This window comes from Meles meles, chromosome 8 (genome assembly GCF_922984935.1).
Source record: "Meles meles chromosome 8, mMelMel3.1 paternal haplotype, whole genome shotgun sequence".
Taxonomy (NCBI): Eukaryota; Metazoa; Chordata; class Mammalia; order Carnivora; family Mustelidae; genus Meles; species Meles meles.
This window is the reverse complement of record NC_060073.1, coordinates 42369663-42391930: the sequence shown is the minus strand read 5'-3', so window position 1 is coordinate 42391930 and position 22268 is coordinate 42369663. Positions and strand designations below refer to the sequence as shown.

Below are 22268 nucleotides of genomic sequence, written 5' to 3'. Positions count from 1 at the left end.
GGTAATGGCTCAAGTGCATAGTCCTATGAATTGTGTATGCTGTGTCATAATCTACTCATGGCAAGTCAGGCCTTCATGACCTCCCTGCTCTCCAAAGTGAAGTGAAGAAGGAATTGAACCAGGGCAGAACAGGAAGATAAGGCTCTTTGGCCATTGTTTTCCTGAGTTGAATCTTCTTCCTTGGTTTGGCTCTTTGATTTTATCTGTTATGGTTTTTCCTAATATCTTACAAACTTTTCTTCAAATGCAGTTACAAAAAGGAATTCTAAAATACCTTATCCTTTTCATTAGCCTTTGTTTTCAAGTTGGCATTTCCTATAAAAATGTTGACTCTTATCAGGTATAATTTATAGCAAATGTGTACCACTAATGGTATACAAAATTATTTTAGTTGGAAAACCAGAAAATTATTTTATTTGAAGATGTTTTAGTGTATCTTAGAAAAGCTCTAGCACATCAGAGCCATAATTTGATATATAGTGTTCTTACAAGAAGTCTAAGTAAAAAAATACTTATTTGGTTTATACAAAAATTAAGCGATAGTGCTAGTAGCCTTTAAATTTGAAAACAACCCCAGAAAAGAAAAAGGGTTGGGGGGGAACCAACCCCAGAAGTGAGGTTCTAATGATTAAACTTTGCAAACCATTGGTTTACAGTAATCCTTTTTGCATAAGGAAATATTTATCTGTTTGGTTTTGGGTTTGTTCTCACTATTTTTACTAAATTCTTCCTTCCTCTCTTTCTTAATGGGTAGCAAATAGATTGCCATACAACATCTGTCTCAGCTTTGGAGTTTTCTTCAGATTTTACCCTGCAAATTACAAAGACATCCATGTGCACGGTAAGCGGTTTCGTCTCCTTTCACACATCTCACTAGCAGTGCAGTTGATGGGCAGGCTAATGAATTAATTACTGGACCTGTGATGAATGAAAAAGACTATTGCCTTCGACAGTCTATCTTTGCCTTTATTAGGCTATTGAACAGATCTGTTTTGATGGGTCAGTAGACTTCAAAAAAGTTAGTTTAGTTGAGAGGAGAAGGTACTAGGACACCATGTTTGCAATGATTTTTCTTTATAGAGTCTTCCTTATTGCCTCTTATGTAACTAATTGAGAGCACTCATCTTTATCTTCATAGACAAGTTCATGTCCTACACCTCCTGATAACTCTTAACACTCAATATAGATGGAAGTAAAATATGTTCATTTGGTATAATATTTTATATTCCTCTGTAAAATATAAGAGAGAAATGATGATTTACCTTTCTTTAAAGAAGCATCCTGGTGTAATGGGCATTAGAAAAGAAAAAGTCTGGATTCCCATTTGGTTCTGGCACTCACTATTTCCTTACTTTGTTCAAGTTACCTAGGTAATCTATACCTCAGACTAATCAACTGCTTTAAGAGAAATAGTAATAATTTCTATCTTGTTGACTAGTTACACAGATTAATGAATTAATATATGTGGAAGCACCTACAAAGTAGCCAGAAATGTTAGGTTATTAAAATATATCAATTTTTTCTTAAATATTTTCTAAATGTTTATTAATACTAAGATAACAATATTTTTTACCAGGAGACTCAGAATGTTAATAAAATGTGGGCCTTTACTTAAGAAAGTATGAATTTATGTAAGTGGTATTGATACAAATATTTATATTAAAAATTAGTTGTATAGTTTTTGAAATACTAATTGTACCTTCAAAATTAAAATTTTACTGAAAACTGTATAATCCGTAACTGTGTGAAACAGATTACAGTCATGTTGACTTTGACTCTTGAACCTGGCTTTTTAAAAGATAGACATACAAAAGATTTTATGACTTCTTAAAAATTGCTTCTGTTCATTTTGATATCAAGTGAGTGTAACGGTGTGCTTTGATGTTTTGAGGAATTCTTTTCATCAAAATTGTTTTTACAGTTTTTAAAAAGTGCTATCTAGATCCCAGATTTTTTATTTTATTTTTATTTTATTTGGGGATACCCATTATATTTCACTGATAAAAACAAAATTTCATTCTTCCCATTTATTTCTCCCAGATTTTCCAGTTGTCCTTTATAGTAACTGAAATAATTTGATTGAAATTACAGACTAAAGGTTTTAAGTCTTAGAGTTAAGCTCTGTGTTTGATGTTATTAAAAAATAAGTTTAAAAAAATACCTCTTGATTAATGACAGTTGATTGATCTTTAAGGGAATTCTTAGATAGAAATTGGCATAGTACCAGTATTATTAAGTAATATTATTTCAGGTCGTCTTTCTGTGTCCTTCACATGAATCAGAGAGCAAATGTAAAACTGTAGTGAAGACTTGAAAAGCTGTTTTTAGCTGTGGATATTTTTTAGCTTTAGGTAGACAGAGGAGTTTACTGAGTTTTTTTTTAATGTTCTTTATTTTTTGGGTTATTGGTCAGGGTTCTTAGTTTTAGACAACAAAGTCCAAATCAGCTTGTTAAAACAAAAAGTGATTTACTGAAGAGTTAAGCAACATAATTCCAGACACACTAGGAGAGCTAAAGGAATAGACAAAATACTCTCAAACCACATCTTAGAACTAGCCTGGCCCCAAAGCAAGCCTGTACCACTGCAGGCCCTGTAAACCCGAGAGCCCCAGCCCTCTCAGTGAGTGGTAGGCCCCACTGACGAACCCAGATGAGCAGAGTTCTTCACTCCCATCCTGTTCCTATACGCCCTGCCCACGTCATGCTGTCCAGTTCCTCTGTCCAGATCTTCATTCAGCACCTCTGGCAGCACGTAGGTCCGGTTGTACACTAGTGATTAAAAAGTCTTAGGAAGCAGTTTTAGCTGCAGTAGCGTTGTGCATCTCTAGAATTATTTTCTGTTCCTGTTACATGCCATAGAGTACAAGAAGCTTTTTGTTGAGATAAATTGTACTTACCCTTTAATGATCTTGGTTTGATTCTGTATATTTAAAAGCATAAAATAGAAACCAAACACAAAAAAGCTCATAAAGTCTAACGCAAAAACTGTAATAGAAATTTTTGTTTTAAAGAACATATCAAGTAGGTACTTGCTGCATTTGTTCCCCTATTGAGTTCCGTAAGAAAGATAAATCCAAAAGAAACTGTTATTTTAACTTATTTCTTTAAAGAGCCTTTTAGATTCATATTTTTATTCCCAGCATGCCTGAATGATTTCAATATAAAAGTCTGGAAACGAGGTAAGTCTGTTTAGGTAGGAGGTGGCAGAAGGTTGAAGTGGACTTGTGCATAAGTCTGACCGCTGCTGAAGAACATACTCCTGTAATCACCTTTGAGAGGAATGTATAGTTTCAAAGCATATTTATTGGGTACATGCCAGGTACTGAACATGGAAATTTTAGGACTTATTCAACTTTAGCCCTTCTGAGATTGTTCTGTCAAATAATTTGTCAATAAAAATTGTCTTGGTGATAATGTCTTAGTTATTGAACACTTGCGTGCCAGATAATGTGCTAATCACTTTAAAATGATTATTTCATGTAGTCGTCTTCTTTTTTTTTTTTTTTTTTCATTTACTTTTCTTAATAACCATTTGAAGTAGGTACTGATACTCCCATTTTTGGGGTGAAGAAAAATAAATCACTGTGTCTTACTTATGAAATATCCTGACCCCCCTAAAAAACAACTCGGATAGGGTTGTACAAGCTATTAAGGGAAGATACAGAAACTTAAGAATGAGATATTTGAGGTGTGGAAGAAGAGAGGTAGCCTGTTGCATTTGAAACAGATCTGAAAAATCTAAAATATGTTGCATATGAAACAGGTCTGAAAAATGTGATTCTCCGCTGATAGTCTAGTAGTTGTTGGTAGGGAGAGAGAGAGTGTGATCAAAATACGCTCTTTCTCAGAGAAAGGGCTAACAGATTTCTATGATAAAATAAGTGACATAGCCCATCCTCTTTGTTGCAGAGAAAAAGTAGGTCTTCAAAAATTTTTTTTCTTCATATTTTCAGAGTGTATTTTTTTGGTATTTGGTCAAGCATCTACATGTCTTAACTTTCTTTCCTTCCCAGCATGCTTACCCTAACGTGAGTCTGGCATGAATAAGGGTTTGTGGCCTGTAATGCCTTTATTACAGTTTCATTATTTGTGAGTCCCAACTCTCCATCCATATCTACTCCAACTATCTTTTGCTCTTTGAGGTGGTGCCAACTCCGTACAGTCTTCTGCTACCAACCATCTGGAGCTATTATACAAGCCTAGTCTCTAAGGCTACTTTTGAATAGATAGATTATTCGCCTGGTTACTTGGGAATAATCCACAACAAAGGTATTAAAAAGGATGAGTGCCTAATTGGAACTTTGTTTCTCCTTTATAGTGTAAAAAGAATTAGTGAAAATACTTAAAAAAAAAAAAAAAAAGTACCTGCCAAAGAGATGGAAAAGGTGGTTACTTTGGGGAGGAAGAGGTAAAGAGGTATGGCTTCTTTAGATAGGGTAAAGAAAAAAGTATCTGCTTTTCTATTGCTGAGTACAAACCTTCAAATATATTAAAAAATATTAAAATCCTCCTGCTTAAAACTTGAAGGCATAGCCAAAAAGTAAGATGGATGATTTCTCTGAGTAGTTAAGCCCATTTTAAATATATGCATAACCATTTATTTCTAATGAGATTCTAAATTTGTAGCCTAATTAAAATATTAGAGGAAATTGGATTTTTCAAAGTAACAGGATGCTAAGAACACCTCCTTTGCATTTAATTTCAAAAGCATGTGTGCTGTAGACTGATAGTGTTTTTAGATGGCTTTCTCAAGTTTGTTAGAACCTTTAGTAAAACATCTTTTCTTTGCAGTCTTCACCACCAACACACACAGGCACATACACACACCACAGAAGAAATTTGATAGCATTTTTAATGTAGTGTTTTTGTTTTAACAAACTTTTTTATGTTTTTGGGAATTTAACAGGTTATGATGATCATATGTGTTTTGGATCTTGGTTAAAGGATAATTTTCCAATGACTAGTAGCGCATACATAGCAATTTTTAAACATTTTTTATGTATCTTATATTATTGACAGTTTAGGTCAAATTGCCTTTGCTTTTATGTTGAGGTATGAATTATGTTAGCATCTGACTATCACAACAGGCTGCCTAACATTGCAGTAAATGAGCAATCAAGTCCATTATTATATGGAAAGTTTACAAATGTTCAAAAGGAAATGGTTTAAAGCCATACAACTTAGAACTAATATGTTATATTTTGTGAGTTCTAGTGTGTTTTTGTCATTTATGCAATTGTGTAATATTCTCCCTTTGTGTTCCAGCAGGGTTTATATTGGCATCTGTGTGTATAAGCTCCTTAAAGATATAGGCAAGCATATGCATTGAATGACTCTTCATACTGCCTTTTATGTAACAAACGAGTTGTTTACCTTAAAAAGGAAAATATTTAAGATGATTTTATCAGATTACATGTATAAATCTTGTATGTATGACATGTAAAGATTTTTATTTGATACATTAACTCTTAGAGCAGTCATTTTTATATGTTAATTTCAGCATTATATTTTCTTTTATTCTACATCTCTGCTAGCATGCACTAACAATGACTGGTACAGCAATGTTCAGTTTGCATAAACTTCCCTTAATATATTCCTAAACGTCATTTAACATTTTCCTAGGCATTTTTCTTTTACTACAGTTGCTAAATTAAAGATGAGCCACTGGAGTAAATAAAAACCAGCAGACTTTTTTTTATATTTGTATTTCAAAACCTCTTACAGTAAAGTCTTCCGGATTTTATCAAAGTACACTAATAGGAGTATGGTGGCATTGAGAGGTTTTTAATTTTTATCATAACTTTAAAAATCATTAGTATAAGAATTTATATTAACAGATTTTTCAGTTAAACAAATATTAAATACTGACTATGTCCCAGGCACCTGTCTGAAATCTATGTACAAAGGTGCGTACGCACAACACACACACACACACACACACACACGCCTCTTCTCTGTCCTGAAAAGGCACTTAAGTGACAGGAGACAGGGGCTAAGAAAATTTCAGTATGAATATAAAATTATGAGTATAGATGTATAAACAGAGTGGTTTGGGAACAGGAACACAAAAGTGATATTTTCTGGAGGAAATATTGTAGTTGGTAATTAAATTCTATAGCCAAAATTCTATGAGGAAGAAAAAAACACTTTGCCTCCCCCTAGAAGATTTTATTTTAAATGAGGAAACCTGATTTCAAGGATAAAAAGGAAAAAGACTGAAGTATAGTAGCCATTTAAGAAGTTCACTTTGGGATAATTTCTGTTTACCTATTATTTAATTCACTGTTTGTTTTTTCTTCATTTGCAGTCTTTCTGTTGTTAAGATAGCCGCTAAATACTTTCATGTTAAATACCATGTTTTTCAGTTCCATAATTTCTATTTCATTTTTTGAGTTATCATTCTTTCATTTTTTTTAAAACCAGTTTGGTCAGGGCGCCTGGGTGGCTCAGTGGGTTAAGCCTCTGCTTTCGGCTCAGGTTATGATCTCAGAGTCCTGGGATCAAGCCCCGCATCGGGCTCTCTGCTTGGCAGGGAGCCTGCTTCCCTTCCTCTCTCTCTGCCTGCCTCTCTGCCTACTTGTGATCTCTCTCTCTCTGTGTCAAATAAATTAAATCTTTAAAAAAAAAAAAAGTTTGGTCAATCTTTTTATCTAAATTTCTTAACATATTTATAATCACTCTTTTAAGATCTATTTGCTACTTCCCTAAGCCAACTGTGATTCTACTTTGTTGTTGTTGTTGTTTTTTAAGTTTTAGTTACTTAAGTAATCTCTGCACCCAGTGTGGGGCTCAAACTTACAACCCTGAGACTAAGGGTTGTGCACTCCTCCGACTGAGCCAGCCAGGCACACCCCTGTTGCTTTTTTTCTTTTGATTATGGGTCACGTTTTCCTCTTTCTTCTTATATTTCATAATTTTATATTTTGTGCTAGCCATTATTTGAAAGGATAATACAGATTAAATAGGTAATATTTTCCCCTAGAAGGGGTGCCACTTACCTCTGCCTGGCAGCTAGGTTTAAGGGGTTGATACCTTTTACCTAATTTGGAATTGAGCTTGGTCAGGGCTAGGTACCAGGAGCACAGGATTAGGCCCCTCTCTCTCACAATTTCTTGGGAAGACAGTCAAAATACAGCAGAGTTTAGGGAGAAAGACAAAGTCAGTATATTTATGAGGTTTGGGAAATCTGATCATCAGTGGCTCTATCAGTACCGAGCAGGAAGTTGGTAATGGGAGGAAAGGTCCTCATGTGGATTTGGAATGGCTCATGATCTAGTTGAGAATTGGTAGACGCAGTGAGAGGGTGAGTTTCAAAGTGTATCTTGAAGAGTAAACAGTCTAGTTGAGCTTTCTCTTTTAAGAAGAAGGCATTTGCTCTCTCGGGATTAGTTGAAAGACCTGTTGTTCGTGTAAACAGGTTTTCTTAAGGTGCCTGAAACAAACAACTTCATCTCCTAGGCAAATGGCCGAGTTGAGTAATAATGTCATGTTGATGGTGACAGTGAACTGTGTGCTTGTAGATGATTTTGGCTTTGGGATCTAAGCATTGCAAGAAAACCTCTGCCTGCTTCGAAGCACAACTACCAGCTTCGTCTACCTTCTGAGTTTGCTAACTCTACCTGTCAGGCTTCTCCAGACTCTAGTGTACCATACTAACCCAGACCTGCCCATTAAAAATTGACTGGTTTCTCCTTGTTCTAGCTAGGTGCTGTGCCTACAGCATTTTTTGCTGTTTTTCCCACCAAGGGTCCCAACATTCGTTAAATGCCCTCATGTATGAAAGCCACTGTTTCTCTCCGCTCAACTAGGGAGGGCTGGCTGGCTCATTCCTCTCTGGAAATAGTTAATCCAGACTTCTTTGCCTCCAAGATTCTTCTATGGTATTAATGAAAAATATGATTGTTTAGTTTAGTGAAGGTTTTTGTTATTTTTGTTGTTGTATCAATGTGAAGATCCTTTGCCAACCTCTGCATCCTAACTAGAAACAAGTCCCTGCATGTATTGTTTTTAAAAGCCCAGTGTGGAAAATCTGGGCCTATGTATTTAAGATTTTTGAAAGTTGGGAAGAGCAAATGAACATAAATTCAGTCCATGAACTAAAAAATAAATTGTATGTTATTCCAATTCTCATTTTGGTTTTCTTCCCCCTTTTTAAATGACATACTTGATAAATGATAGATATATTTGAGAGACACTGATTATTTCTTTTGAGGGTGTCAAAACAAGTCTTTGGTTTATAGGTTTTTTTAAGGCTAATGCAAATGTTATTAAATGAAACTTTAAAATGTTTAAAATTCAAACTTTAATGATTCCTTACTCATAATATTGTTTTTATTTTACTTTTTAATTAAGCTTTAAATTTTTCCAATAGCTTACAAATAAACTTAAGATGAGCCTATTTCTTTGTAATTGTGTTCTTAAATCTTCTTTCAAGGCTTTTGAAAAATCTCTGACAGTTGAAACCTGCTAGTTCCAAACTCATTTCTTGGGTATTAAATCAGCTCTTAGTACTTTTAGGTGTAAATTGACCTAATTTTGACCTTGCAAAGCTAATCAGCTAAAGAAACTAATTATTAAAACACATCTGTGCTGGTTAGAAATTGTAAGATTTGTTTTGAACTTGCATCATAGATTTTAGTGGGACATCTGGTATATATTTTAATAGGCTTCATTAAGTAAATTTTATGTGCTGGGGGAGGACATTTCTAATTATGTGATTCTACCTCTCCATCAGTTTTAGATTTCTCCTTATATAAATGACCATAAGATCTAGAGCATGGTCCATAACTTTGTACTCTTCTCTGAAACCTAAACCTTTGTAGTTAGGCTTCGGTGGCGGTGACAGTACTTAAATCTCTTTAGTTATTCTCAGACTGGTTTTTGAGTAGCATTATGTGATAAGAGCTGGAAGGCACTGGAGATATAATAACAAGCCAAAACAGTGCTTCTATTCACAAAGCATAAATGAGGGAGACTGATATTTAAATTCACTTTATGGTTACATGTGATGATGGCATTCTAGTTATATAAGAAAGTGTTGATATTTTTTAGAGATGCACACTGAAGTATGTCGGGGAGAAATGACATATCAGGCATTTGCTTCAGAACAGTTCAGCAAAGATAAGGGGGCAGAGGAAGAATAGATGAAGTAAATTTGCCAGATAGTGGTAACTGTTGAATATGGGTGACAGTTACTCAGAGGTTCTATGATTGTGTGTGTGCTTAAAATGTTTTATACGTAGATGTTTTTAAAGAAAAATACTAATGACAGCATACTAAGAAATGCGTAAGAGTGATAAGGCAAAGGTACTGTGCTAAGTTGTTTCTATATGACACGGCGACCTGCTATTATAGCTACCAAAGCTGAACACATGCTTACTCTGTGGCTTAACTGTTTCACTCTTAGGTCTTTACACAACAAAAGTGTGCTCATGTTTGCTAAAAGATATGTACACAAGTGTCCATTGTGGCCTACTTCATTATAATCCCAAACTGGAACAAGCTAAATGTTTATCAGCAGTAAAATGGATAAATTAATGTAGTATATTTATGGAGTAGTATATGTCAATGAAAAAAGGTGATCTTGAGTATACGCTACAACATGGATGAATTCTTCATGAACAGAAAAAAAAAATCTGGAAAGTTTAAAAATACACCATGGAGTGCCTGGGTGGCTCAGCCAGTTAAGCACCTGACTCTTGATTTTGGCTCAGGTCATGATCTCAAGGTCTTGTAATCGAGCCCCACATCAGGCACTGTGGTCAGTGGGGAGACTGCTTGAAGATTCTGTTGCCCTCTGCCCCCTCGAACTTTAATGCATGCACGCGTGCATGTGTACGCACACACTTTCTCTAAAATAAATAAATCTTTTTACAAAATAAACAAAAACATATTTTTTATACAGCATGGTACTCTGTTACAAGCTGTCTACACCATCTGGAGCCCAGCCAAAGAAATTATTTGTACCATTGCCAGAAGAACTAGTTGAATTGAACTTACTGAAGGATGATTTATACATTAGGGATTTTCCAGAGTAATTTTGATTACTTGATTTAACCATTATGTGACTAATTATTCATGTAATATATGACTCTACTGTAAAAGGAGGCTTTGTCTCATATTCAGAGGGATTCTATCTAGTTCTGATATTGTTTGTATTTGACTAAAGTCCAGGTGTACCCAATGCATTGCCTATAAAATCTTGTATACTTCTGTCTGACCCCCACCCTGTATCTTTCTTTTTTCCCAACCACAGAGTCTGGCCTTCTGAGCTAAAGACCAGGATTTTAGCCTTTTTAAAATCTGAATTTTTTTCAACTTACTTTCTGTGGTTAGTTGCCTTCCTGTCTATTTTTGTACTTCTTCCTTGGAAACGTACCATTAAGAAAAGTTTATTTTTTTAAAAAAATATGTTTCCCACTTCCTAATAACTTTGAGGTATATGTTCATTGAGTAGAGTAGCAGGATGAATCACCTGCAGTATTAAACCATTATTTAAACCTGCTCAGAGAGAATGCAGAAGTCCACAAAATGAGAAACCCTGAACCTGAGTCCTTAGAGTGAAGAGATTCCTATGCTTAAGCCTCCTTTGAAAGCCGTGCTGTAAATAATGCCTCTGAATCTACATTTTTGAAAGTTCATTAACAGTGGTTTTAAAGCCTCCAGTTGAGTTATATTATAAAAGGATTTAAACATCATATTGTTCTAAAATAGAATTTGAGTAGAGTGTTGAAATTCTTCTGTTGTATTATAATCATAATTTAATTCTAGACAGGAATAGGTCATGCTTGAAATCAGCAATGCCAAGGGTCAGAATAAATTTGAGAGAAATAATCACACTCAAGCAGGACTGAAATACTTATCTCAAGCACAGCAATAAGCATAAAAATGGTTTATTTATCACATAATCAATAATAGGGAACTCTTGATTGGATGTGTCAGGGGAGTTCCCCCCTTCTTATCTCAGAGGCTGCCAATTAGCATTATTACGTTGTGATAATAAATGAGTTTGACCAGGTATTTTCCTCTTTGATTTAGGCAGTTATCCCCAGAGTAATGACCTATAAGGAAGTAATCTTCTCAGTTCAGATTTCCTTTGACTCATACTTTGGCAGAAGCCATCGCGAATATTGGTATTCAGAAATTCTGAACATCCTAAAGCACCTAATGTTTTCAGCTGTCTGATGTATACATATGTATTCACAGGAAGGATCAGTCTTTAGTGGAAGATGAATCAAGAATTGGAAAAATAAACCTTGTTACAAATACCATGTGTCTCAGAACATATCAGTTACCAAAATCAGTCCATCTTTCTCTTTTCTAGAAGACTGAATGAGAAAAGGGCCAATCTTGAAATAGAAGGGAGTTTTCTAAAAGTGGTTAAAATCAAAAAGGAAAGTTTAAATAGTGTTAATGTAACTGGTTAAAAGCTTCAGTTTCAGGGGTGCCAGTGTGGCTCAGTTGGTTGAACATCCGACTCCTGATCTCAGCTGAGGTCTTGATCACAGGGTCGTGAGTTTGGGTCCTGCATTGGGCTCCATGCTGGGTGTGGAACCTCCTTTAAAAAAAAAAAAAAAAAAAAGCTTCAGCTTTAGACCCAGTGAACTGAGTTTACTAGTATGACTTTAGAAAGAGGTATTTAACTTCTCTGAATTTCAGATTTTTCATCTGAAAAAACGGAGATCGTAACAGCAATATCTACCTCATTATTTTGAGTGTGCTAAATGAGATAATGCACACAAGCACTTACCACTATGCCTGGCACATAGAAAGTCTCCATAAAATAAGCCAATTAATATTTCATTTGTTTTCCTGTCTTGTTACACTTTCAATGAAAAGGTTGTGGGTTTTTTTTTTAATTTTTTTTAAGATTTTATTTATTGCAGAGAGATCACAAATAGCGATCACAAGTAGAGAGGCAGTCAGAGGGAGTGGGGGTGAAGCAGGCTCCCTGCTGAGCAGAGAGCCCAATGTGGGGCTCGATCCCAAGTCCCTGAGATCCTGACCTGAGCCAAAGGTAGACACTTACCAATTGAGCCACCCAGGCGCCCTCAAAGACTACTTTACAGGCAAAGGTAATGCAATGAAAACTCTTTAATTTGTCCATATACCTGACTATCTGATGTATTGGGGAAATGAGACCTTTCTTCAAAATGCTTCATTTATGCAAATCAGCTGCTTCTAAAAGCAAAATCACTTCTTTTCTACCTGCAGTTTTGCAAAGAGTCCCATTTTAAATTTCTAGATCACGAAGACCAGTGACATAGCTATTACAGAATGCCCTTCTCTTTAACAAGGATATGGCCTAGCTGTCCCAAAAGATTGCACCGTAGCATTCCACCTGATTTCTTACTCTTTCCTGCTCATCCTTTAATTCAGCATCCAACCTTATGGATACAGGGTGGGCCAGAGTCAGGCCTGCGGCCCCAAAAATGTAAGTTATTGTTTCACCTGGCAGTGTGCAGAGGAAGCAGTCAAAAAAACACTGAAATTACAGATATAAAGCCAGAACTTACGACAACTGGTATAATTACCTTCTCTGAAAAATTGCAGCCTCCACAGGGCAAACATAAATGAATGCCACCAAGTACTTGGTTCTCACTTCAGCTGTTGGATACTTTCTTAGTAGGGCTCAGATGGGGAGGAGGAAACCATCTTTTTACCTCACCTTTTTTTTTTAAATTTATTTATTTATTTGAGAGAGAGTGCACATGAGCTGGGGGCAGAGGGAGAGGGAGAGAGAATCTCAAGCAGGTGCCCCACAAAGTACAGAGCCTGATGCACGGCTGGATCCCAGGACCCTAAGATCACAACTTGAGCTAAAATCAAAAGTCAGATGCTTAACCGATGAGTCACACAGGTACCCCTGCCTCACTTGTCCAAAGAGAAAATACCCTGTTCATTTTTGGAAAGTAAAGTGCACCACATCTTCTACCTGCCCCCTTTTTCCTGTCTGTTGGAGTTTCTTTCAGTGTTTGATCTCTTTAATTTATAGTCCCAAAGGCCTGTTATAACAAGTGGCATTTGGAATGTCTGGGTGGCTCCGTCAGTTGAATGTCTGCCTTTGGCTTGGGTCATGATCCCAGGGTTCTGGGATTGAGTCCTCTGTGGGGCTCCCTGCTCAGTGGGGAGTCTGCTTCTCCCTCTGCCTACTGCTCCCCCTGCTTGTGCCCCCCCCACCAAAGAAATTTTTTTTAAATCTTAAACAAAACAGAACAAAAATCTAATAGCATTTGGTAGGACTTGATCATCTAGGAACAAAAATGGGTTTTAAGAGTTTTCAGTTTTAAACCTCTTAAGCCATCATTAAACTGGTTTCTTTTGTTTTTTGTTGATTTTTAAATTCAGTATATCTCCTATTTTGTGCTTAAAATTTAGAATGTTTACTTATCATTGATAGTATTTTCTGCCATTTGAGGAAGTAGGAATGGGCCATAGAGCCTTTAGGTGGGTAGTTTTTAGGGAACATTGAAAAGCAGCATGAAAAATGGAATATAAGGAACAATAAGCATTGGTATAAAACAGTGAGAAACTGATGCTATGCCAGGAAGCAGGTAGGCAATCGAAATCTAGAGAAGCAGTGGGCTGCACATTGTTTAGTGGCAAGCACACACGTGCAGAAATGCTTTCCAAGACAACTTTTCACTTAAGCAACATGTATTGAATACTAGTCCTATGTATACTAGGATGCTAGTTCAGGCTTCTGTGTTAGGTACTGCGAGTACAACACAATATAATCTCTGACCCCCATGACCTTAGTTTAGGAGAAGCCAATGTATAAATAGATAATTGTAATATGGTATTCTATAAGAGAATTTTAATAAGAGAGGCGTATAAAAGATACTCCTAGCCTGGCACACTCTTACCTGCGTTTCCTCAGTAATCCTATTCATACTTAAGGTTTTACTTTAGGCATGGCTTCTTCCAGAAAGCCTTCCTAATACTGTATGCACTAGATTAATGGGGAGCAAGTAACTGTTGTCGGTGTAGACTTCAAGGAATGTTTCCCTAAAGTAGTTGATGTCTAATAGTAATTTGAATTTAAAAAAAATAGGAAGTTATAAGAGAAGTAAAGCATCATGATTTTCTTTTTCCAAAGGCTGATAGGAGTTGAGCATATTATATCACTTCATTATTCATTTATTAGTTCTCTCAATTAGCAACTCTTTATTAATTTTCTATAGAGCCTGCACTTCCTGATTTCTTTCATGCCTTTGTAACTGCACAGTTGCCTTCACTGTTGAGGTAGAATGTCCAGGTGTTGTGCCTGGGCAGTGAGGATACGGAGGAGAGCACAGACTTAGTGAGACTGCCCTTAAGGGCTGTTGGGCTCTGTAATTAAACCAAAAGCACTTTGAGCATGGAATGTGTTATTACAGGGAGAAATAGAGAAACATCTATTCGGCGGGATTAGAGAAGACTAAGCCCAGAGGAAATAATGTGTGAACAGACACATGGTAAATGAGAAGAAGCTAGTCTAGGGAATGGGGGAGTATTGCAGACAGGGAGCCTTAAGTAGGAAGGAAAAAAATGCAGTAGTAAATCTGCCCCCTATAATGGTGGACTACATAAAATGGAGTGACCCTTTTGCTGAGAACAACTACAAAAGCTAAAGAAAATATAAAACACTATCTGTTTGAAGGTGTCAGAGAGATAAATTAGTAAAGCATTATCAAGCTAAAACTCAGAAAAAAAGACAATCCAGAGAAATGAGACTGACGTTTGGGTCTGCTTTTGCCCTATGGGCATTTACCAATTCAGAAGTAGCAGTTAAGACTTGTGTAGCCCTTTGATAGCCTCATGTGGATAGGAATATAAAAATCGGGCCTTTGTGATTCCCCAGTGCTTTGCATTGCGACCATGAAAGACTGCACCCAAGAATAGGGTAAAATTATAGATAAACCCTTCCATGGACTGCAGCCCAGCTTCAAATCATCTGGGTGACCCAGGAAATTCTCAAACCCCATTATTAGATTAAGATGATCTCAGGGTTTGCCAGCACCCCCATTTTCGTTGCACAAAGACTCTAGAAGATCATTATCATTGGCCTTAAATTATTTCTACAGTTTTTCAGGTATAATGTACAGGTTATAATCAAAGGTAATCAGTCACACAAGGACACAAGACAACATAAATCAATAACCAGCTGAAATAGGAAGCAATAAAAACAGCTCCAGGTGCTCCAGGTTTTAGATATGTCAGATACGGACTTTGAAATAACTCTTTGGGGATCTGGATGGCTCGATCGTTAGCGCATTTGGCTCTTTAGAGTCGTGAGTTCACACCTGATTTTAGGCATGGAGCCTATTTTAAAAAGTTAAAAATAAAAATAACTATGCATACTAAGTTGAAGGACAAAAGAAATTGTAAATTTCAAGCCACAATTGAAAACATTTAAAAAGAATTAGAGCAGATTTGAAAAAGAGTCAAACATATTCTGAAACTTAACTAGAATGAGTTTAGCAGCAGATCTTAGCACACTGGTGTAGAGAGGTTTATTGAACTAGAATTTAGGTCAAAAGGAAATATCCAGAAGGAAGCATGGAGGGATACAAGGGGGAAAGATTCAGGAAGGGCAAGAGATATAGAGGATATAAGAAAAGTCCTGATATATCTTTAAATGGGAGCACCAAAGGAAAGAAGGTGAGATTAACCACCAGTTTATTCTCTGTATTAAGAGTCTGGTTTTTTGATCTCTTTTTTTCCTTTGTTTGGTTTCTTAAAGTCCACATATGAGTGAGGTCATATGGTATTTGTCTTTCTCTGACTTACTTCATTTAACATTATGCCTTCTAGGTCCATCTATATTGTTGCAAATGGCAAGATTTCATTTCTTTTTAATGGCTGAGCAATATTCCATTGTATATTTATACAACCGTATCTTCTTTACCTATTCATCTACGGATGGGCAGTTGGGTTGCTTTCTTATCTTGGCTATTGTAGATAATGTACAGGGGTGTATATATCTTTTCAAATTAGTGTTTTCATATTCCTTGGGTAAATACCCAGTGGTGGAATTACTGGATAATATGGTAGTTCTATTTAATTTTTTTGTTTTCCTTGCCAGAGGAGAGAGATCAACAAAAATTTTTCTATGGCTGATTCAAAGAAATTACTGTCTATGTTTTCTTGTAAGAATTTTATGGTTTCAGGTTTCACATTTAGGTCTTCAATCCATTTTGTGTTTATGAATAAGATTAACCTAAAAATTCATCCACTTCCAGATACATACCCAAGAGAAATGAAAACATATGTCCACACAGACACTTACACATGATTGCTTGTAGCAGCATTCTTCATAATAGCTAAAAAGTGGAAGCAAACCAGATGTCCATCACCTGGAGAATGAATAAACAAAATGTAGATCCATACAGTGAAGTAGTATCTGTCCATAAAACAAAACATATATTGGTATGTACTACAACATGGATGAACCTTGAAAAGGTTGTGCTAGGGCGCCTGGGTGGCTCAGAGGATTAAGCCTCAGCCTTTAGCTCAGGTCATGGTCTCAGGATCCTGGGATCGAGCCCCACATTGGGCTCTCTGCTCAGCAGGGAGCCTGCTTCCCCCTCTCTCTCTGCCTGCCTCTCTGCCTACTTGTGATCTCTGTCTGTCAAATAAATAAATAAGATCTTAAAAAAAAAAGAAAAGGTTATGCTAAGTACAGGTAGCTAACCATGAAAGCATTCCATTTATATGCTCTTGCATTTGTATGATTCCACTTATGTGAAATGTTCAAAATAGGAAATCTGTAGACAGGTCTGGGATTAGAGGGGGAATGGATACAGAATTTCTTTTTTGGATAATAAAAATGTTCTAAAATTAGATTGCAACAATGGTGGTACAACTGAATATTCTTTAAACTGAATTATGCAGTTTATTTAAATATGAAAATTTTATGGTATGTGAATTATATCTCAAAAAGGGGGAGAAGAGGGGCACCTGGGTGGCTTAGTGGGTTAAAGCCTCTGCCTTCGGCTCAGGTCATGATCCCAGGGTCCTGAGATCGAGCCCCCCGCATCAGGCTCTCTGCTCAGCTGGGAGCCTGCTCGCCCCCCTGGAAACCCCCCCCCCCCCCGCCTCTCTGCCTGCTTGTGATCTCTGTCTGTCAAATAAATAAATAAAATCTTAAAAAAAAACAACAACTACTACTTAGTGCCTGTCGGTCTTAGACTGGATAAATAAACTGTTAGTCAGATATGCCTTACAGCCTTATAACAGTTTAAGTAATGTGCAACAGTGTAAGTGAATCTAAAAAACAATAGTGAGGAAGGTAGCCAGTCCACAAAATACTACATGATGCTTGATTCCATTTATGTTGAAATATGTAATAGGGAAAATGAATCTGTGATCTTAGAAATCAGTATAGCGGTGAGCTAACAAGTGCTGGTGAGGAGGTGGAGAAGAGAACCCTTGTGCGCTGTTGGCTGGAAGGTAAACTGGTGCAGCCACTGTGGAGAACAGTGTGAGTTTCCTCAAAAAATTAAAAATAGAATTAATATATGATCCAGCCATCCCACTTCTGAGTATGTGTAAAGGAAATGAAAACAGAATCTCAAGGAGATAGCTGCCCTGCCATATTCATTGCAGTCTTAGAACAGCCAAAATATGAGAGCAAGCTTAGTGTGGATCAGTAGATGAGAGGATAAAGAAGATACACACACATGCATATATATATATATATATATATATATATATATATATATACACACACACACACACAGTGGACTATTCAGCCATCAAAAGAAGGAAATCTTGCCATTTTCAACAACATGGATAGACCTCGAGGGAATTATGCTAAGTGAAATAAGTCAAACAAAAATAAATACTGCGTGCTATCACTTACATGCACAATCTAAAAAAGCCAAACTTGGGGCCTGGGTGGCTCAGTGGGTTACAGCCTCTGCCTTCAGCTCAGGTCATGATCCCAGGGTCCTGGGATCGAGCCCCCCGCATCGGGCTCTCTGCTCAGCGGGGAGCCTGCTTCGCCTTCTCTCTCTGCCTGCCTCTCTACTTGTGATCTCTGGCTGTCAAATAAATAAATAAAATCTTAAAAAAAAAAAAAAAAGCCAAACTTACAGAACAGAGAGTAAAGTGGTAATAACAGGGGATAGAGGGTGGGAGAAATGGGGAGATGTGGGTCAGAGGATACTAACTGAGTAAATTCTGGGGATCCAGTGTACCTCATTATGCTTACAGTACGCTTACTGTATTATATCCTTAAAAGTTATTAAGAGAATAGATCTTAAGTATTCTCACCACAAAAAAGAAATGATGATTATTTGATACGGTGGAGGTTTTCACTAATGCTGGTCACATTAATGGTTAATTACTCATTAATTAATGATTACTGGTAATCGTTTTGCAATATATGTGTATCAAATCAATACATTGCACACCTTAAATTTATAATCGTTAGTGTTGATTATATGTCACATGTCAATTATATCTCAATAAAGCTGGTGGGGGGCATCAGAAGAGTAGTTACCCTTTGGGCCAGAGGTGCCTAGGATTGGCTTGGGTGGATTACTGGGGTGCTGGGATGTTCTATTTCTTGATCTGAGTGTGGGTTCCGTGGCTGTATTTTTTGAAAATTCATGGTGTACACTTAAGTGCACTTTTCTGCATATACACTGTACTTTAAAAGGTTTTTTAAAGTGAAAATATTAGTAAATGCCAATGATTATTGAGTATATAGAACAGTATCTTGTGTTTATAGCTAGGAAAAAATTTTGAGCAGTTACAGCAGGTAAGCTCTCATTTTATGAAATGTCAGAATTAAAGTACTTACGTTGTAGGCTCTGAAGAGGTGATCTCTTCTTCCCCTGCTAAAAGCACTTTAGTAAGCAATTTTGAAATTACAAGGGACCTAGGTAAGTAAATTGAAAAGAAATTTCAGTTACAACCTGTTATTTTAAGTAGGTCAAAAATTAATTTTATTGAGTTTTTTGGTAAAAATACTTTTTAAAAAATATTTTTAGACCTATTGTCTGTTTTGCTACTTCCCCTATTGCTTGGTCTATTTCTAAACACTACTCAATTTGGCAGTATCCCTTGAGGAGTATATGGCACTTAATATGTATTGTTCCCTAGAGGAATCATGAAAGAAAGAAAAGATGCAAATTTTCTCTTGGGATAAAATAGAAAATTATTTGAAGAAGAAAGAGTCCATGATTTAAGGTATAGTTAATACTGGGAGAAAATCATACACAGTTTTCATATTTGTTGATTTCATCTTCTTAGTTAAAAATACCAGTTATTACAGCAGAGTTCATACTCTTTATGCAGCAGCTTGCATGGCGGATGTTTATATTATCATCTTGTTTATATACAGTGATGTAAGCTATAGTAATCATTTTTATGTATTTTCTTCTTACGCTTTCTTTACTTGCTTCAGACTCATCATCAGTTGTCTTTTGAATTTTGTATTAAGATTTTGAAAGGAATACTCCAACAAAAAATGAATTGTATTTTTGTTATAGTGATCCTGCTGCATGGATTACACTCTATCTCCATGCTTGGATAAACTCCATCAAAAGCACATTATCCTCCTACTTCTGTGGCCAGCTGCCTAATTGTATCTGCTGTAACCACACGCTGTTGGAACATGATACCAATGAAGAACAGAAATGATAAATTACTCCCTGCAGGTGATAGTGATAATGATAATTTTTAATTTCCTTCTTCCTCGTAAGGTCTAGTCTGATCTTATTTCATTGGCCGCCATCCTGTTACATACACACATGATACATTTTCTTTAAAGAAATACTCATCACACCAAAATACATGAGATAACAATTTATTTTTATTCCAAGTCATTGTTCTTCAGATGAGCATGTATAAAAATGAAGTGCATTTACCTTTGTGTGTCTGGGATAAACAAAACATGGCTTAAAACAGATTTTTAAATATTCAGTTTACACATACTGTGAGTTTTTTTTCTTCCTCTTTGTGAAATCCACAAAGAAGAAACAGTTCATTTTGAAAAACTATATTCTGATGCTTAGGAATGTTTAAGATGCACAACAACGCTACGTGCCTGAATTATTTTTCTATATATGTGGAGGATCCCCACCAAATTACAAATGTGATCAGACTGTCCCAGAAGTTTGCTGCATATGCATGTATTTTTCTTTTATTCTGTTTTCTTCTATAATGAGCACTGTTGTTAGTCTTAACTACCACCGACTCTCCCTTCTCTCAGTCTAAGGACTTTTTTTTTTTTAAGATTTTATTTATTTATTTGACAGAGAAAGAGACAGCAAGAGAGGGAACACAAGCAGGGGGAGTGGGAGACTGAAGAAGCAGGCTCCGCACTGAACAGGGAGCGCGCGATGCTGGGCTCAATCCCAGGACCCTGGGACCATGACTCAAGCCAAAGGCAGATGCTTAGTGACTGAGCCACCCTCAGGCACCCCTCAGTCTAAGGACTTTTTAAAAAATTTTCTGATGGTGGTCTAATCAGTGAGATATTATTTATTTAACTGTGACCTTGCCTTTACAGATTAGTCCAGCTTCTACAGATGTTTTATTTTAATGCTTGTTTTTTCCCCTCAGCAGTTCCCTTTGCCCCTGACAAGATATACATGTGGAACAAAAGAGAAATGTATCTGGTCTTAGGCTTTATAACCTATCTGATCTTTTTCAAGTGCGTGTCAAGCTGTGCTCCTGTTACTTATTACCGTTGCCTGTTAGCCATCATTTTCAGTTTCCTGTGATTGTTATTTATTCTTACATTTGAATGACTTCCAAAGAGAGAGTGTAAGTTCATTGAAATTAACATTGGACAGACCTAGAGGTAGCCTGTCAAAGTGATGGTAACAAGGTGGTGAAACTAATGGAAAAATAGTGGCATATTTATGTTCTTCACCAGAATAAATAGCTTTGTCCCTAAATCAGCTGACGTATTTGGTTATAATGGCTTTGCAGAAAATAAAAACACTAATCTAGTTCAGTTGGGTTTTATAGTCTATGATTCAAATTTAATAACATTTTTTCCTCTTTTTGTCTAATATCTTATTTTAATTATTAAAGACCACTTATAAGTTGGGGGGAGCCCTTTCCCTTTCAGTAGCATTCTGCTTGAGGGTTAATACCCTAATTAAAACCAGAAATGCCCTTTGGTTTTTTTAGAGCAAGAGTTTTCTACTTGCTCAGTTATATGAATCTTTCTGGAGTTCTGTGGGGGTTTTTTTGGTTTGAGTTTGTTTTTTGTTTTTGTTTTTTTAAGATTTATTTATTTATTTTAGAGAGAGAGCAGGAGCAGGAAGAGCAGAGGAAAGGGATCTGAAGCAGACTCCACACTGAGCGTGGAGCCCAGGTGGGGCTCGATCTTAGGACCCTGAGATCATGACCCCAGCTGGAACCAAGCATGTGTTGCTTAACCAACTGCGCCACCCAGGTGCCCCAGTTATGTGAATCTTAACAGTCTCATGAGTCGATTATCTGCACATAGTTTGTTTTTTTTTTGTTTTTTTGGGGGGTTTTTTTGCACATAGTTTTTTATTGCAGGTGAATTTCTTCCTAGCTTCTCATGCTTCTGCTTCATGGGTGCTATAGAACTGATTTTGGTATTACCCTCCACCAGACATGATTAGGGAGGTAAATCTGTTTGAGTTGAAGAAACTATGATGCATTTCAGAGGGAACTATAAAATAGATGTGACTTCAAATTTATCTTTGTCATAGGCCCCTGCCAAATTCTCATTATCACAGTGAATTATATCTTTATTTTTATTTATTGTCTTGAGGCTTAGCACTGTTTTATTACCCCAAACTACCCCAGTATTTCTTTCACTGTATTTTGGGGGCTTGGAGGAAGATGAGTTTCTTTGATTTTTAACTGAATTTCATAGATAGTTCAATTTGGGGATTGGAAGACAGTTCTAAAATATCTTTGTATTCTCAAATACTTTGATTTTTTAATTCTGTTGCAAACTCTTGCATCAGTCTCCCCTCTTCGTTTAGACCTATATACTCTATTATAATTACATTTGTTCTATCATAGTAATATTGCCAGTGTGTCTTTTACCAGAGTTAAATATATGAAGTTTTGCTTTGTGTATTTTATACAGATTTATATTTATATTCATATTTAGATCACATTTCCTGATAATGGAAGTTGTTAGTATTATAGTAATAGTATTATTGTATTATAGTTGGAAAAACTTGTCACTTTTTTTTCAAGTTCATTTAGTTCCTATTACATATTAGATATTGCCCTAGCCCTTGGGTGTACAGAGATGGGTGTTGCTAAGGGAACTGATATA

General features: G+C 36.2%; 1 protein-coding gene across 2 annotated transcripts in view; it reads left to right on the top strand.

Moving 5' to 3' along the window:
* The window catches only part of PRMT3 (protein arginine methyltransferase 3), a 130839-nt gene that overhangs the window by 87108 nt on the left and 21463 nt on the right, over positions 1 to 22268 (top strand). For both annotated transcript variants that reach the window (XM_046016096.1, XM_046016097.1), the window contains exon 13: positions 755 to 841. In XM_046016096.1, coding sequence (XP_045872052.1) covers positions 755 to 841 — 87 coding nt within the window. The remainder of the gene's footprint in view (positions 1 to 754; positions 842 to 22268) is intronic.